This window comes from Salvelinus alpinus, chromosome 23 (genome assembly GCF_045679555.1).
Source record: "Salvelinus alpinus chromosome 23, SLU_Salpinus.1, whole genome shotgun sequence".
In the NCBI taxonomy this organism is placed as follows: Eukaryota; Metazoa; Chordata; class Actinopteri; order Salmoniformes; family Salmonidae; genus Salvelinus; species Salvelinus alpinus.
In genome coordinates, this window is record NC_092108.1 from 6,755,678 (window position 1) to 6,774,782 (window position 19,105).

General features: G+C 40.9%; 1 protein-coding gene across 1 annotated transcript in view; it reads left to right on the plus strand.

Moving 5' to 3' along the window:
* The window catches only part of LOC139550119 (netrin-G1-like), a 166,106-nt gene that overhangs the window by 132,303 nt on the left and 14,698 nt on the right, over positions 1 to 19,105 (plus strand). The window contains exons 4-5 of the mRNA XM_071360761.1: positions 9,516 to 9,542; positions 10,282 to 10,326. Of these exons, the coding sequence (XP_071216862.1) occupies positions 9,516 to 9,542; positions 10,282 to 10,326 (72 nt within the window). The remainder of the gene's footprint in view (positions 1 to 9,515; positions 9,543 to 10,281; positions 10,327 to 19,105) is intronic.

Consider the following 19,105-nt stretch of genomic DNA (forward strand, 5'->3'; position numbering starts at 1 on the left):
GTAGGGATGTTAGTAGGGATATTAGTAGGTGATGTTAGTAGGGATATTAGTAGGGATATTAGTAGGGATATTAGTAGGTGATATTAGTAGGGATGTTAGTAGGGATGTTAGTAGGGATATTAGTAGGGATGTTAGTAGGGATATTAGTAGGGATATTAATAGGGATATTAGTAGTGATGTTAGTAGGGATATTAGTAGGGATGTTAGTAGTGATATTAGTAGGGATATTAGTAGGGATGTTAATAGGGATATTAGTAGGGATGTTAGTAGGGATGTTAGTAGGGATGTTAGTAGGGATATTAGTAGGGATATTAGTAGGGATATTAGTAGGGATGTTAGTAGGGATGTTAGATAGGGATATTAGTAGGGATGTTAGTAGGGATGTTAGTAGGGATATTAGTAGGGATGTTGATATTAGTAGGGATATTAGTAGGGATATTAGTAGGGATGTTAGTAGGGATATTAGTAGGGATGTTAGCAGGGATATTAGTAGGGATGTTAGTAGGGATGTTAGTAGGGATATTAGTAGGGATGTTAGTAGGGATATTAGTAGGGATATTAGTAGGGATATTAGTAGGGATATTAGTAGGGATATTAGTAGGGATGTTGGTAGATATATTAGTAGGGATGATTAGTAGGGATGTTGGTACGTATATTAGTAGGGATATTAGTAGGGATGTTAGTAGGGATATTAGTAGGGATATTGATGTTAGAAGGGATGTTAGTAGGGATGTTAGTAGGGATAGTTAGTAGGGATATTAGTAGGGATGTTAGTAGGGATATTAGTAGGGATGTTAGTAGGGATGTTAGTAGGGATATTAGTAGGGATGTTAGTAGGGATATTAGTAGGGATATTAGTAGGGATATTAGTAGGGATGTTAGTAGGGATATTAGTAGTGATATTAGTAGGGATGTTAGTAGGGATGTTAGTAGGGATATTAGTAGGGATATTAGTAGGGATGTTAGTAGGGATATTAGTAGGGATATTAGTAGGGATGTTAGTAGGGATATTAGTAGTGATATTAGTAGGGATATTAGTAGGGATATTAGTAGGAATGTTAGTATGGATGTTAGTAGGGATATTGATATTAGTAGGGATGTTAGTAACGATGTTAGTAGGGATGTTAGTAGGAATATTAGAAGGGATGTTCGTAGGGATATTAGAAGGGATGTTAGTAGGGATATTAGTAGGGATATTAGTAGGGATATTAGTAGGGATGTTAGTAGGGATATTAGTAGTGATGTTAATAGGGATATTAGTAGGGATATTAGTAGGGATATTAGTAGGTGATATTAGTAGGGATGTTAGTAGGGATGTTAATAGGGATATTAGTAGTGATGTTAGTAGGGATATTAGTAGGGATGTTAATAGGGATATTAGTAGGGATGTTAGTTGGGATGTTAGTAGGGATGTTAATAGGGATATTAGTAGGGATATTAGTAGTGATATTAGTAGGGATGTTAGTAGGGGTGTTAATAGGGATATTAGTAGGGATGTTAGTAGGGATGTTAATATGGATATTAATAGGGATGTTGATATTAGTAGGGATATTAGTAGGGATATTAGTAGGGATGTTAGTAGGGATATTAGCAGGGATGTTAGCAGGGATATTAGTAGGGATGTTAGTAGGGATGTTAGTAGGGATATTAGTAGGGATGTCAGTAGGGATATTAGTAGTGATATTAGTAGGTATATTAGTAGGGATATTAGTAGGGATATTAGTAGGGATGTTGGTAGATATATTAGTAGGGATATTAGTAGGGATGTTGGTACGTATATTAGTAGGGATATTAGTAGGGATGTTAGTAGGGATATTAGTAGGGATATTGATGTTAGAAGGGATGTTAGTAGGGATGTTAGTAGGGATATTAGTAGGGATGTTAGTAGGGATGTTAGTAGGGATGTTAGTAGGGATATTAGTAGGGATGTTAGTAGGGAAATTAGTAGGGATATTAGTAGGGATATTAGTAGGGATGTTAGTAGGGATATTAGTAGGGATATTAGTAGGGATATTAGTAGGGATGTTAGTAGGAATGTTAGTAGGGATATTGATGTTAATAGGGGTATTAGTAGGGATGTTAGTAGGGATATTAGTAGGGATATTAGTAGGGATGTTAGTAGGGATGTTAGTAGGGATATTAGTAGGGATATTAGTAGGGATATTAGTAGGGATATTAGTAGGGATATTAGTAGGAATGTTAGTATGGATATTGATATTAGTAGGGATGTTAGTAACGATGTTAGTAGGGATGTTAGTAGGAATATTAGAAGGGATGTTCGTAGGGATATTAGAAGGGATGTTAGTAGGGATGTTAGTTGGGATATTAGTAGGGATGTTAGTAGGGATATTGGTAGGTATGTTAGTAGGGATGTTAGTAGGGATATTGGTAGGTATTTTTTAAGTCATTTAGCAGACGCTCTTATCCAGAGCGACTTACAAATTGGAAAGTTCATACATATTCATCCTGGTCCCCCCGTGGGGAATGAACCCACAACCCTGGCGTTGCAAGTGCCATGCTCTACCAACTGAGCCACATGGGACCAGGAGGTAGGTATGTTAGTAGGGATGTTAGTAGGGATGTTAGTAGGGATATTAGAAGGGATGTTAGTAGGGATGTTAGTAGGGATATTAGTAGGGATGTTAGTAGGGATATTGGTAGGTATTTTAGTAGGGATGTTGATATTAGTAGGGATATTAGTAGGTATGTTAGTAGGGATGTTAGTAGGGATATTAGTAGGGATATTAGTAGGTATGTTAGTAGGGATGTTAGTAGGGATGTTAGTAGGGATATTAGAAGGGATATTAGTAGGGATGTTAGTAGGGATGTTAGTAGGGATATTGGTAGGTATGTTAGTAGGGATATTAGAAGGGATGTTAGTAGGGATATTAGTAGGGATGTTAGTAGGGATGTTAGTAGGGATGTTAGTAGGGATGTTAGTAGGGATGTTAGTAGGGATATTAGTAGGGATGTTAGTAGGGGTGTTAGTAGGGATGTTAGTAGGGATATTAGTAGGGATGTTAGTAGTGATGTTAGTAGGGATGTTAGTACGGATGTTAGTAGGGATGTTAGAAGGGATGTTAGTAGGGATAGGGATGTTAGTAGGGATATTAGAAGTGATGTTAGTAGGGATGTTAGTAGGGATGTTAGTAGGGATGTTAGTAGGGATATTAGTAGGGATGTTAGTAGGGATGTTAGTAGGGATGTTAGTCGGGATGTTAGAAGGGATGTTAGTAGGGATAGGGATGTTAGTAGGGATATTAGAAGGGATGTTAGTAGGGATGTTAGTAGGGATGTTAGTAGGGATATTAGTAGGGATATTGATGTTAGAAGGGATGTTAGTAGGGATGTTAGTAGGGATGTTAGTAGGGATGTTAGTAGGGATATTAGTAGGGATGTTAGTAGGGATATTAGTAGGGATATTAGTAGGGATGTTGGTAGGTATATTAGTAGGGATATTAGTAGGGATATTATTAGGGATGTTGGTACGTATATTAGTAGTGATATTAGTAGGGATATTAGTAGGGATGTTAGTAGTGATATTAGTAGGGATGTTAGTAGTGATATTAGTAGGGATATTAGTAGGGATATTAGTAGGGATGTTAGTAGGGATATTAGTAGGGATATTAGTAGGGATATTAGTAGGGATATTAGTAGGGATGTTAGTAGGGATATTAGTAGGGATGTTAGTAGGGATGTTAGTAGGGATGTTAGTAGGGATGTTAGTAGGGATATTAGAAGGGATATTAGTAGGGATGTTAGTAGGGATGTTAGAAGGGATAGGGATGTTAGTAGGGATGTTAGTAGTGATATTAGTAGGGATGTTAGTAGGGATGTTAGTAGTGATATTAGTAGGGATATTAGTAGGGATATTAGTAGGGATGTTAGAAGGGATAGGGATATTAGAAGGGATGTTAGTAGGGATGTTAGTAGGGATATTAGAAGGGATATTAGTAGGGATGTTAGTAGGGATGTTAGTAGGGATATTGGTAGGTATGTTAGTAGGGATATTAGAAGGGATGTTAGTAGGGATATTAGTAGGGATGTTAGTAGGGATGTTAGTAGGGATGTTAGTAGGGATGTTAGTAGGGATGTTAGTAGGGATATTAGTAGGGATGTTAGTAGGGGTGTTAGTAGGGATGTTAGTAGGGATATTAGTAGGGATGTTAGTAGTGATGTTAGTAGGGATGTTAGTACGGATGTTAGTAGGGATGTTAGAAGGGATGTTAGTAGGGATAGGGATGTTAGTAGGGATATTAGAAGGGATGTTAGTAGGGATGTTAGTAGGGATGTTAGTAGGGATGTTAGTAGGGATATTAGTAGGGATGTTAGTAGGGATGTTAATAGGGATGTTAGTAGGGATGTTAGAAGGGATGTTAGTAGGGATAGGGATGTTAGTAGGGATATTAGAAGGGATGTTAGTAGGGATGTTAGTAGGGATGTTAGTAGGGATATTAGTAGGGATATTGATGTTAGAAGGGATGTTAGTAGGGATGTTAGTAGGGATGTTAGTAGGGATGTTAGTAGGGATATTAGTAGGGATGTTAGTAGGGATATTAGTAGGGATATTGATGTTAGAAGGGATGTTAGTAGGGATGTTAGTAGGGATGTTAGTAGGAATGTTAGCAGGGATATTAGTAGGGATGTTGGTAGGTATATTAGTAGTGATATTAGTAGGGATATTAGTAGGGATATTATTAGGGATGTTGGTACGTATATTAGTAGTGATATTAGTAGGGATATTAGTAGGGATGTTAGTAGTGATATTAGTAGGGATGTTAGTAGTGATATTAGTAGGGATATTAGTAGGGATATTAGTAGGGATGTTAGTAGGGATATTAGTAGGGATATTAGTAGGGATATTAGTAGGGATATTAGTAGGGATGTTAGTAGGGATATTAGTAGGGATGTTAGTAGGGATGTTAGTAGGGATGTTAGTAGGGATGTTAGTAGAGATATTAGAAGGGATATTAGTAGGGATGTTAGTAGGGATGTTAGAAGGGATAGGGATGTTAGTAGGGATGTTAGTAGTGATATTAGTAGGGATGTTAGTAGGGATGTTAGTAGTGATATTAGTAGGGATATTAGTAGGGATATTAGTAGGGATGTTAGTAGGGATGTTAGTAGGGATATTAGTAGGGATGTTAGTAGGGATATTAGTAGGGATATTAGTAGTGATGTTAGTAGAGATATTAGTAGGGCTGTTAGTAGGGATGTTAGTAGGGATGTTAGTAGGGATGTTAGTAGGGATATTAGTAGGGATATTAGTAGTGATATTAGTAGGGATATTAGTAGGGATGTTAGAAGGGATAGGGATGTTAGGGATGTTAGTAGGGATGTTAGTAGGGATGTTAGAAGGGATAGGGATGTTAGTAGGGATATTAGTAGTGATATTAGTAGGGATGTTAGTAGGGATGTTAGAAGGGATAGGGATGTTAGTAGGGATGTTAGTAGGGATGTTAGTAGGGATATTAGAATGGATATTAGTAGGGATGTTAGTAGGGATGTTAGAAGGGATAGGGATGTTAGTAGGGATGTTAGTAGGGATGTTAGAAGGGATAGGGATGTTAGTAGGGATAGGGATGTTAGTAGGGATGTTAGAAGGGATAGGGATGTTAGTAGGGATGTTAGTAGGGATGTTAGTAGGGATATTAGTAGGGATGTTAGTAGGGATATTAGTAGGGATGTTAGTAGGGATGTTAGTAGGGATGTTAGAAGGGATAGGGATGTTAGTAGGGGTACTCTACACTTATAAGAAATGTTAAAACATTGTGTGAGAAATCCTAGCTTAGAAATGCGTTGCGAAATCAGTTGTCTATCCCATTCCATTCCTCTTTGTTTGTGTTGTTGATTGATTTTGTTCTCAGAACATTGCAATTTCCAGCCTTGATTTTGTTGACACTTTGCCATTTGAAGGCCATGATTATCATCAGTGCTTGGTCCATCAACAAGGAAGACTTTGTCTTTGGGCCATTGTGAATGAGTGCTTGGTTAGGCCCATGCAGCGTATCATCCCTAATTCACCGTCTGTCTGTTGGCCCACTGCTGTGAATCAGTGGACACTGTGGAGTGTCTAAAGCTGAAAGCAGTCCCTGAAAACAGATGGACAATCCTTTGGTAAAAGTCAAGGGTTTGCGATTTGATTAATACCAAACACGAAAAGAAGCTGTTGTAAGAACTGCTCAAATACCTGTTTCAATCTCTTCCCGCTGGGCAAATTCCCACGTCATTTCAATGTGGAAAATATTTGTTTGAGACCTTTATTCACCGACTCTAAAAGACAGCTAGAAGTTACTTGAATTCCCAATGTGTTATCAACCATCTAAAAAACACAACCAAATTCCAAAGGAAAACGATGTCAGGTATTTTGTTTATATTTTAAAAACAGATTCATGTTTTCTCACTGTGCTTCATCAAATAGCAGAATCTAATGACATGGATTGTAGTTGAGATTACATTAAAGCACATGGTGCAAGTGATCAATGCTGTTCGAGATTCTGAGCAGATTATTATAGTAATTGTGAAGATCTTCACAGACCTGCAACTTTTGCATGCTATGTTGAACATGCACACTTTCTATGATTCTATAAGACATTTATAGTTAATGTAGGCTAACCTCAACATGCTACTCATTTTAAGGTTGAATAAATAGCGTTATTTCTACAATAATATAAAACTTATATCTGCCATTTAGCAGACGCTTTTATATCCAACGTGACTTACAGTCATGCGTGCATGCATTTTACATATGGGTGGGCCCCACTATGCTGGCATGACAAGCGCCATGCTCTACCAGCTGAGCTACAAAGAACTCGTTTCAAAGATAGCCTTAACGTTATGCTATTTACTGTATAGTAATATTGAATAATGTTTGGTTGACAACGCAAACCAAACATTGTATCAACATTTAAAAGATATCTAATGCTTCAATAGTTTCATCTGAGTCACTGGCTTTAGTGTGGTGCCATGACAACAACCTCTCCTTCAACGTCAGCAAGACAAAGGAACTGATCGCGGACGACAGGAAATGGAGGGCCAAGCACGCCCCCCCCCCCCCCCCCCCCCCCATCCACATCAATGGGGCTGTAGTGGACCGGGTCGAGAGCTTCAAGTTCCTCTGTGTCCACATCACTAAGGAATTAACATGGTCCACACACACTAAGACAGTCGTGAAGAGGGCAGGACAGAACCCGTTCCCCCTCAGGAGGCAGGACAGAACCCGTTCCCCCTCAGGAGGCAGGACAGAACCCGTTCCCCCTCAGGAGGCTGAAAAGATTTGGCACGGGGCCCTCAGATCCTCAAAAAGTAATACAGCTACACCATCACCAGTTGGTATGACAACTGCACCGCCCTCGATCGCATGACGCTACAGAGGGTGGTGCGGATGGCCCAGTCCCTAACATCCAGGACCTCTATAATAGGTGGTGTCAGAGGAAGGCCCCCCCAAAATTCATCCAAGTCATAGACTGTTCTCTCTGCTACCGCACGGCAAGGCGGTGCCGGAGCGCCAAGTCTAGGACCAAAAGGCACCTGAACAGTTTCTACCCCCATGCCATAGGACTGCTGAACAGTTCATCAAATGGCTACTGTACGTACACTGACACTCCAACTCATACACTCACAGACACAGACACACACACACACACACACACACACACTACATAGGCTCACACACACAAAACACACACACACACACACACACATTCATATTGACGCCACAAACACACAAACATACACAGACTTTCACACTTTCCACATACACTGCTGCGACTGTGTTTATTATCTATTCTGATTGCCTAGTCACTTTTACCCTTACCTACGTGTACGTTTTACCCCTGCACATCAACTCGGTACAGTATAGCCTCATTATTGTTATTTATTTTGTTGCTATTTTCTATTTTCATTTGCCAATTTTCATACATTTTAACTCTGCGTTGTTGGTTAAGGGCTTGTCAGTAAGCATTTCATGGTAAAGTCTACACCTGTTGTATACGGCGCATGTGACAAATACATTTTGATTTGAATGATTTGATTTGATTTGATTCAATTCTATTCTTTAACTTTCATGTCTGGTTTAGTTGGAGCCGTGAATCCAACATATCATTTGTTAACTTGTCGGCAGGTTAATAGGCTATTTTCTGTACTGCAAAAGTGTTTAGTTGTCAACCCAACCAAATATCAACATAAAAAAGGAGATGTATCTTTTGTGTCACTGGCTTAGTCTGGATTTCATCCAGTTTGTTTACAAATTAATAATTGATATGTTGGATTCACGTCTCCATCTCAACCAAGAATCAAAGTTAAAGAGTAGGACTTAATCAAATCAAACTTTAAAATGCCTTCAAAATTTAATTTAATTTAATTTAGTCCAATTATTTAACTTTTGATTTTTGGTTGAGGTGGAGACGTGAACCCGACATATTAATTATTAATTTGAAGACAAAGTGGAATTAAATCCAGACTAAGTCAGTGGCACAGATATAACTATCCAAGCAGAAGATACATCTCCTTCAAATGTTGATATTTGGTTGCGTTGACAACCAAACAAAATTCAATATCCAGTTAATCTCCAAATTAATAATTGATGTGCTGGATTGCCCTCTCAAGCTCAACCCCAAAAAAATGAAATTTAAAGATTAAATTTAATCTAATAAAACGTTAAACGCATTTTAAATAACGTTTTTTTTTATGTATTCCTATTCCTTCACTTAGATGTTTGGTTGAGATGTTGTGAATCCAACGTATTAATGATTAACTTTATAATCAACCAGAAGCTTAAAATCCTAGGCCTATATGTTATGTTTATTTTTAGTTGAGTCCTGGGGTTGATTTGAAACAATAGCTGTTGATGCCTTTGTAAATGCATATATAATAATAATAAAAAATAAATAAATAAATAAATAATAATATAATAGATCTATTATAATTGATGCTGTACGATTTATAGAGAGTATGCTTACATTTCATTTGCTATGTTAATAAACCTACCTTTTGGAATGACTTCTATGGCAACGGTGAATATATGTAGTTATTACGAGATTTATTGATAATCATTCTCACGATAGCACATTGGTAGTAGTCGATGACAAATATCAAAGCTAGGCTTAGTTTAAATCCCTGGATGGGTTATGGATAGCTGTAGATAGATCAACTCTTCAGTAGGAGGTTCTGCCCCAGCCTGTTGTTTTTCTGATAGTGGATATACTGTACGTAACAATGATCTGACGTTGTTTCAAAGGAATAAACTCAACATATTTTATACAAGGTTTGTCTATGTTGAAAATCGATGACAACCATAATCCTGTGGGTGACATTTCACCAGTTTACAGGATATCTCTTCTGTTATATATACACTGTATACATGTTGTATCTTCCTGAATGTTAAGTTTAGTTTGTGGCCTGTTCTACTCCGATATTTTAAGGGGTTAAAGATAAAAGCTGTGGACATACTTTGATCATCTCTCTTTGTCATTTAAAAAAAATACACTTCTTTCTTTCATTCTTTTTCTCCATAGGTATCCATAGCAGTCATGTACCAGTGCGTAAGTAAATCAACATTTAAATCAACATTTATAATTTTCACCTCAGACTTCATCTTTTATAAAGACGTTATTGTTTTTGTCGATGCTCCATCAGAAATGCATTCTTAAGAGATGACTGTGTCGTTTTTAGCCATGGGTCTCAGTGCTTGTTGCCCAAATAGTGTAGTTGAACATCCTTTAGCTAGATAAGCTTCTTGAGCCTCTCAAAATGTCTACTCACTTATGTTGCATGCAAGAAGTCATTCGTACTTTAAATTATTTTTTTTATCTAATTAACTAGGCAAGTCAGTTAAGAACAAATTCTTATTTACAATGATGGCCTAGGAACAGTGGGTTAACTGCCTTGTTCTGGGGCAGAACGACAGATTTTTACCTTGTCAGCTCGGGGATTCAAACCAGCAACCTTTCGGTTACTAGTCCACTAGGCTACCTGCCGCCCCCTTGTAGATCCAAGTCCCTAAAGCACAAACCATTATCTATTACCATTATCATAGTTGGTATCAAAATGGAATATGAATCAAGAGTCCGGAGTATTTTGGTGGAGATTACACACACTGCTGCTACTCAGTGTCCCTGACTCTCTCTATGTAACAGTCATGCATGTTCACGCAACATCATTAGGACTGCCTTCAGTGAGATAGCTGTGCATGCTGTCTATGTACATTCAATTCATCCAGGATGAACTATCTGATAGCATAAAATAACTGTCACTTATATGACCTCTCCCATCTTTACACAGATCGAGCTAATGCTTCATCTCTAGGTGTTGCAAACCGTAATCAAGGTAGGATAAAATTGAGGTTGATTTGATTCTTACTAAACTGAAATTCAAGAATTGAAATTGGGTAATGCTGTCCCTTTACACACACACACACACACACACACACACACACACACACACACACACACACACACACACACACACACACACACACACACACACACACACACACACACACACACACACACACACACACACACACACACACACAATTACACACACTCCAGCCGTTCTAGTCCAGACGTCTGAGAAGTCCACATCATTAGGAGACATCCAATGATCACCTTCACCTCTCCTCAGCTCCCTCCCTCCCCCTCCCCCCTCTCTCTCTCTCTCTCACACACACACCTCAACCTCTCCTCAGCTCTTAGATGCCTTTGATCAGGCCCTCTATCTTAATTACACACAATTCTCTCCATGGGGGCTTCCCCTCTGCTATCCTCACTGAGAGGAGTATAGGAAAAGGAGAGAGAATAGAGAGAAGTGGGATGAGAGAGAGATAAAGAGAGAGAGAGAGAGGGAGATTAAAGAGGATAAAAGAGGAGAGAGAAGGAGAGGAAATTGACAGAGGGAAGAGAGGAGAGAAGAGGAAAGAGGGAGAGGAAGAGAGAGAAAACAGAGAGAGCGAGAGAGGATAAGGAGAGTAGAGAGAGAAACAAAACAGAGAGAGGACAAGGAGAGTAGAGAGAAAACAGAGAGAGGACAAGGAGAGTAGAGTGAGAGAGGACAAGGAGAGTAGAGTGAGAGAGGACAAGGAGAGTAGAGAGAGAGAAAACAGAGAAAAAAACACAGGATGAGTTTGAAAACAGAGAAAAAACACAGGATGAGTTTGAAAACAGAGAAAAAACACAGGATGAGTTTGAAAACAGAGAAAAAACACAGGATGAGTCTACTGTCAAAGGTACTGATAACTAACCCAAGATTTATAATCGCCGTTTTTCCCCCCAATTGGAGCAAATGAAGCACATTGGGCAGAACAAGCAAGGAGATGGGAATAACCAAGTACCAGGTATTGGTGCGTTTTGCATGTATTTGCATATTTCCCGATAGGTAACACCTAATCTGTGAATGTCCTATATTATTAAGAGATATAAGAAAGCTCAGGAAATATTAGTGCTTTTTTTGGACCCACAATTAACCCCTTATTTTGTTGTCACGAAACTAGCTCCAAACTTCGATTCGTTTGTATGGGCTACCTTCAGACGAATCCTGTGACCCTTGTGGGAGTCGTAGAGCAAAACAGAGAACGCCATTGTGTTCGTTAGAGCCGTATTAGTTTGTGGCTCAAACAGGTTTGGCCGTTACAGACTTCAGACAAGTTCTGTGACACTTTACGAGGGGTTTTGTAGGCCAAACTGTTCGACTTCAGACAAGTTCAGTGACACTTTACGAGGGGTTTTGTCGGCCAAACTGTTTGACTTCAGACAAGTTCTGTGACACTTTACGAGGGGTTTTGTCGGCCAAACTGTTCGACTTCAGACAAGTTCAGTGACACTTTACGAGGGGTTTTGTCGGCCAAACTGTTCGACTTCAGACAAGTTCAGTGACACTTTACGAGGGGTTTTTGTCGGCCAAACTGTTCGACTTCAGACAAGTTCTGTGACACTTTACGAGGGTTTTTTGTCGGCCAAACTGTTCGACTTCAGACAAGTTCTGTGACACTTTACGAGGGGTTTTTGTCGGCCAAACTGTTCGACTTCAGACAAGTTCTGTGACACTTTACGAGGGGTTTTTGTCGGCCAAACTGTTCGACTTCAGACAAGTTCTGTGACACTTTACGAGGGGTTTTGTCGGCCAAACTGTTCGACATCAGACAAGTTCTGTGACACTTTACGAGGGGTTTTGTCGGCCAAACTGTTCGACTTCAGACAAGTTCAGTGACACTTTACGAGGGGTTTTGTCGGCCAAACTGTTCGACTTCAGACAAGTTCAGTGACACTTTACGAGGGGTTTTGTCGGCCAAACTGTTCGACTTCAGACAAGTTCTGTGACACTTTACGAGGGGTTTTGTCGGCCAAACTGTTCGACTTCAGACAAGTTCAGTGACACTTTACGAGGGGTTTTTGTCGGCCAAACTGTTCGACTTCAGACAAGTTCAGTGACACTTTACGAGGGGTTTTGTCGGCCAAACTGTTTGACTTCAGACAAGTTCTGTGACACTTTACGAGGGGTTTTGTCGGCCAAACTGTTCGACTTCAGACAAGTTCAGTGACACTTTACGAGGGGTTTTGTCGGCCAAACTGTTCGACTTCAGACAAGTTCAGTGACACTTTACGAGGGGTTTTTGTCGGCCAAACTGTTCGACTTCAGACAAGTTCTGTGACACTTTACGAGGGGTTTTTGTCGGCCAAACTGTTCGACTTCAGACAAGTTCTGTGACACTTTACGAGGGGTTTTGTCGGCCAAACTGTTCGACTTCAGACAAGTTCTGTGACACTTTACGAGGGGTTTTGTCGGCCAAACTGTTCGACTTCAGACAAGTTCTGTGACACTTTACGAGGGGTTTTGTCGGCCAAACTGTTCGACTTCAGACAAGTTCTGTGACACTTTACGAGGGGTTTTGTCGGCCAAACTGTTCGACTTCAGACAAGTTCAGTGACACTTTACGAGGGGTTTTGTCGGCTAAACTGTTCGACTTCAGACAAGTTCTGTGACACTTTACGAGGGGTTTTGTCGGCCAAACTGTTCGACTTCAGACAAGTTCTGTGACACTTTACGAGGGGTTTTTGTCGGCCAAACTGTTCGACTTCAGACAAGTTCAGTGACACTTTACGAGGGGTTTTTGTCGGCCAAACTGTTCGACTTCAGACAAGTTCAGTGACACTTTACGAGGGTTTTTTGTCGGCCAAACTGTTCGACTTCAGACAAGTTCTGTGACACTTTACGAGGGGTTTTTGTCGGCCAAACTGTTCGGACGCAACAGATGTTTTCGTGAGAAGACCGATTTTCATGGTGTATGATGGTCTGACAAACAACACTGTAGCTTATCCACCTTCCACCGTAGATGCAGAAGGCGGATGTGGTGGATTGAGAGCAGTGGCGGTCGGTGACGTTTAAGATAAGGATGGATAATAATTATTTATGAGCACGGCCTTATTTCTATTACAACATATTGGATGACTGTCATTCATATTCCATTCACCCAGTTCAATGTAACATCGATAGGTTTAGGTTACTACGTAATAGTAACATTTTCCCTATACTTATCATGAAGTTGCTACAACCTAGCCTATAAATTAAAGTTTACAACGTATGTGCACAGGTCAAGAGAAACATTTGACCAATCAAGTGACATTCAATAAACTCTTGCCTGTGTCTAGCTGATCTAGGGTGTAATCATTAGTCCAAACAGTTGCAAATGAGAGTTTCTATTGGACAATGCATGATCACTTTGCTCGTTAATTCCTTCTCGCATCTACGCGCTCTCCTTCTCTCAACTTTTCCCTTTGCTTGTGTGCTTCAGTGCACAACACTGCAGAACAGCTGCACAACAGCTGTCTGTGACCAGGCGAAAACGTTTCCAAGCAAAACCTTCGTATCATAACTGCTAACCGCTACACACAGCCTACATCATTATTACCATATTAGCTAAAGTCAAGTCAACATAGCTATTATAACTAACCACTACAATCATGCAGTACAGTGTGCAGTTAGTAAGCAGTTTAGCAGGTAAACCGGCGAGCCCCGTTGGCAATACATAAATAAAACCAAAAGCTTACCTTGACTTGGAAAAGTTTTAGTGTTGGATAGCCATAGCCAGCTAGCTAACATGGCATCCCTCTCTGTTTGAGCCGGGTGTTTGAGCTAAACGACTCTACACTGAATAAAAATATAAATGCAACATGAAACAATTTCAAAGGTTTTACTGAGTTACAGTTCATATAACAAATTCAGTTAATTTAAATCAATTAATTAGGCCCTAATCTATGGATTTCACATGACTGGGAATACAGAAATGCATCTGTTGGTCACAGATACCTTAAAAGAAAGGTTTGGGCGTGGGATCAGAAAACCAGTCAGTACCTGGTGTGACCACCATTTGCCTCATGCAACACATCTCCTTCACATAGAGTTGATCAGGCTGTTGATTGTGGCCTGTGGAATGTTGTCCCCCTCCTCTTCAATGGCTGTACGAAGTTGTTGGATTTTTGGCAGGAACTGGAACACACTGTCTTACACGTCGATCCAGAGCATCCCAAACATGCTCAATGGGTAACATGTCTGGTGAGTATGCAGGCCATGGAAGAACTGGGACATTTTCAGCTTCCAGGAATTGTGTACAGATCCTTGCAACATGGGGCCGTACATTATCATGCTGAAACATGAGGTGATGTGTCAGATGAATGGCACGACAATGGGCCTCAGGATCTCGTCATGGTATCCCTGTGCATTCAAATTGCTATCGATAAAATGCAATTGTGTTTGTTGTCCGTAGCTTATGCCTGCCCATACCATAACCCCACCGCCACCATGTGGCACTCTGTTCACAACGTTGACATCAGAGAACCACTCGCCTACACAATGCAATACACGCTGTCTGCCATCTGCCCGGTACAGTTGAAACCGGGATTCATCCATGAATTCCCCACTTCTCCAGCCTGCCAGTGGCCATCGAAGGTGAGCGTTTGCCCATTGACATTCTTTGGGTTGTGCAAACCCACAGTCTCAGACCATCCCGCAGGTGAAGAAGCCAGATGTGGCGGTCCTGAGCTAGCGTGGTTACATGTGGTCTGTGGTTGGGAGGCCGGTTGGGCGTACTGACAAATTTTCTAAAACAACGTTGGAGTTGGCTTATGGTAGAGAAATTAACATTTAATTATCTGGCAACAGCTCTGGTGGAAATTCCTGCAGTTAGCAATTGCACGTTCCCTCAAAACTTTAAACATCTGTGTCATTGCGTTGTGTGACAAAACTGCACATTTTATTATGCATTTTATTGTCCCCAGCACAAGGTGCACCTGTGTAATGATCATGCTGTTTAATCAGCTTCTTAATAAACAGATTTGTGCACAACATTTTTTGAGAAATAAGCTTTTTGTGCGTATCTTTTATTTCAGCTCATAAAACACTTTACATGTTATATATTTAATATAGTTTCATCTAAAAAGGATAACTTTTTTAATGTTTCACTATTTTTAGTTTAATGAAATTTACTGTGGAGGATGGTCCTCCCCTTCCTCCTCTGAGGAGCCTCCTCTGATTGAGACAAATGCAAAAGAAACGGATTTCTCCAGTTTAAACTGATGGATTTTGATGGGGATTTTTTTATTATGTTAATTAGATTGACGCACGGGTCATTGACGCACGTCAATAGACTCTTAATTAAACAACGCAATTTAAAAAAAAAACTTTGCCAAAGGGTCAAGTCTACAGAACTTAATGTACTCTGTCCGTAACAGATTTTACTTTTGGGAACACTGTATTGAGATCGAATGTTTCATTAGCTAGGTTTTTCATCCAACCGAATGTTTCATTAGCTAGGTTTTTCATCCAATCGAATGTTTCATTAGCTAGGTTTTTCTTTTATCTTTTTAAAATCTTTTTTAAAAATTTGACCCCCTTTTCTCCCCAATTTCGTGGTATCCAATTGTTAGTAATTACTATCTTGTCTCATCGTTACAACTCCCGTACGGGCTCGGGAGAGACGAAGGTCGAAAGCCTCTGAAACACAACCCAACCAAGCCGCACTCCTTCTTAACACAGCGCGCCTCCAACCCGGAAGCCAGCTGCACCAATGTGTCGGAGGAAACACCGTGCACCTGGCTACCTTGGTTAGCGCACACTGCGCCCGGACCGCCACAGGAGTCGCTGGTGCGCGATGAGACAAGGATATCCCTGCCGGCCACGACGACGCTGGGCCAATTGTGCGTCGCCTCATGAGCCTCCCGGTCGTGGCCGGCTGCGGCAGAGCCTGACACATCATTATTTTTAACGACACAAAAGAGCCAACCTTGTCTGCCGTATTTTGTTTTGTCGATATTTGGAAAGTTTACCGATAAATTAGCTGTTTCCATCAGGCCAGTCATGACATGTATTAATCGACATGTACTTTACTTTAAAAAGGTTGGATCTAAACCTGGTTAGTGATGATAAACTAGCAGGACTTCGGCCATGTTTCATCTAGCTCCATCTTCTCCCAGTGACCGCCGCTCGACTTCCTCTCCTCACCATATTTGGTAGTGAGTGGAAGTTCTTAACGATTGCTTCAGATTTATATCCCTGGGTTTGCCCTTTTTGTCTGTGCTACTGTGGGGTTTATGTAGATTGATCTGCAGCTATCTCTGGTTAATCCCTGTGCACAGATCTCCTGTCTGTCTGTTGTCTGTGTAAAAAGTGTTCCAACGATAGTTGCTCCTTGCGTGCCTCCCCGTTCCCCACAGCCCCCCCCCCCTTCCCCTCAGCCCTCAAAGCCCAAAGACAGAAATGAGAAGGTAACTTTTAGGATTTCCAGGATGAAGGTAAAGCAGAGGGGATCTATTCTTCAGCTGTTGTTTTCATCTCTTTCTCCCAGAGCTGGGTGGTGTGGTGTGTGGTGTGTGGTGTGGTGTGGTGTGTGGTGTGTGGTGTGTGTGTGGTGTGGTGTGGTGTGGTGTGTGGTGTGGTGTGGTGTGGTGTGTGGTGTGTGGTTGTGTGGTTGTGTGGTTGTGTGGTGTGTGGTGTGTGGTTGTGTGTCTTTCAGCCATTTCTATCAAATCTCCCTCTCTCTCTCTCTCTCTCTCTCTCTCTATATATATATATATACACACGTATATACAGTGGGGAGAACAAGTATTTGATACACTGCCGATTTTGCAGGTTTTCCTACTTACAAAGCATGTAGAGGTCTGTAATTATTATCATAGGTACACTTCAACTATGAGAGACGGAATCTAAAACAAAAATCCAGAAAATCACATTGTATGATTTTTAAGTAATTAATTTGCATTTTATTGCATGACATAAGTATTTGATACATCAGAAAAGCAGAACTTAATATTTGGTACAGAAACCTTTGTTTGCAATTACAGAGATCATACGTTTCCTGTAGTTCTTGACTAGGTTTGCACACACTGCAGCAGGGATTTTGGCCCACTCCTCCCTACAGATCTTCTCCAGATCCTTCAGGTTTCGGGGCTGTCGCTGGGCAATACGGACTTTCAGCTCCCTCCAAAGATTTTCTATCGGGTTCAGGTCTGGAGACTGGCTAGGCCACTCCAGGACCTTGAGATGCTTCTTACGGAGCCACTCCTTAGTTGCCATGGCTGTGTGCTTCGTGTCGTTGTCATGCTGGAAGACCCAGCCACGACCCATCTTCAATGCTCTTACTGAGGGAAGGAGGTTGTTGGCCAAGATCTCGCGATACATGGCCCCATCCATCCTCCCCTCAATACGGTGCAGTCGTCCTGTCCCCTTAGCAGAAAAGCATCCCCAAAGAATGATGTTTCCACCTCCATGCTTCACGGTTGGGATGGTGTTCTTGGGGTTGTACTCATACTTCTTCTTCCTCCAAACACGGCGAGTGGAGTTAGACCAAAAAGCTCTATTTTTGTCTCATCAGACCACATGACCTTCTCCCATTCCTCCTCTGGATCATCCAGATGGTCATTGGCAAACTTCAGACAGGCCTGGACATGCACTGGCTTAAGCAGGGGGACCTTGCGTGCACTGCAGGATTTTAATCCATGACGGCGTAGTGTGTTACTAATGGTTTTCTTTGAGACTGTGGTCCCAGCTCTCTTCAGGTCATTGACCAGGTCCTGCCGTGTAGTTCTGGGCTGATCCCTCACCTTCCTCATGATCATTGATGCCCCACGAGGTGAAATCTTGCATGGAGCCCCAGACCGAGGGTGATTGACCGTCATCTTGAACTTCTTCCATTTTCTAATAATTGCGCCAACAGTTGTTTCCTTCTCACCAAGCTGCTTGCCTATTGTCCTGTAGCCCATCCCAGCCTTGTGCAGGTCTACAATTTTATCCCTGATGTCCTTACACAGCTCTCTGGTCTTGGCCATTGTGGAGAGGTTGGAATCTGTTTGATTGTGTGTGGACAGGTGTCTTTTATACAGGTAACGAGTTCAAACAGGTGCAGTTAATACAGGTAATGAGTGGAGAACAGGAGGGCTTCTTAAAGAAAAACTAACAGGTCTGTGAGAGCCGGAATTCTTACTGGTTGGTAGGTGATCAAATACTTATGTCATGCAATAAAATGCAAATTAATTATTTAAAAATCATACAATGTGATTTTCTGGATTTTTGTTTTAGATTCCGTCTCTCACAGTTGAAGTGTACCTATGATAAAAATTACAGACCTCTACATGCTTTGTAAGTAGGAAAACCTGCAAAATCGGCAGTGTATCAAATACTTGTTCTCCCCACTGTATATATATAGTACCAGTAAAACGTTTGGACACACCTACTTGTTGTGACAAGGCAGGGGTGGTATACAGACGATAGCCATATTTGGTAAAAGACCAAGTCCATATTATGGCAAGAACAGCTCAAATAAGCAAAGAGAGACGACAGTCAATCAGACATTTAAGACATGAAGGTCAGTCAATTCGGAAAATTTCAAGTGCAGTCACAAAAACCATCAAGCGCTATGATGAAACTGGCTCTAATGAGGACCGCCACAGGAAAGGAAGACCCAGAGTTACCTCTGCTGCAGAGGATAAGTTCATTAGTGTTACCAGCCTCAGAAATTGCAGCCCAAATAAATGCTTCACAGAGTTCAAGTAACAGACACATCTCAACATCAACTGTTCAGAGGAGACTGCGTGAATCAGGCCTTCATGGTCGAATTGCT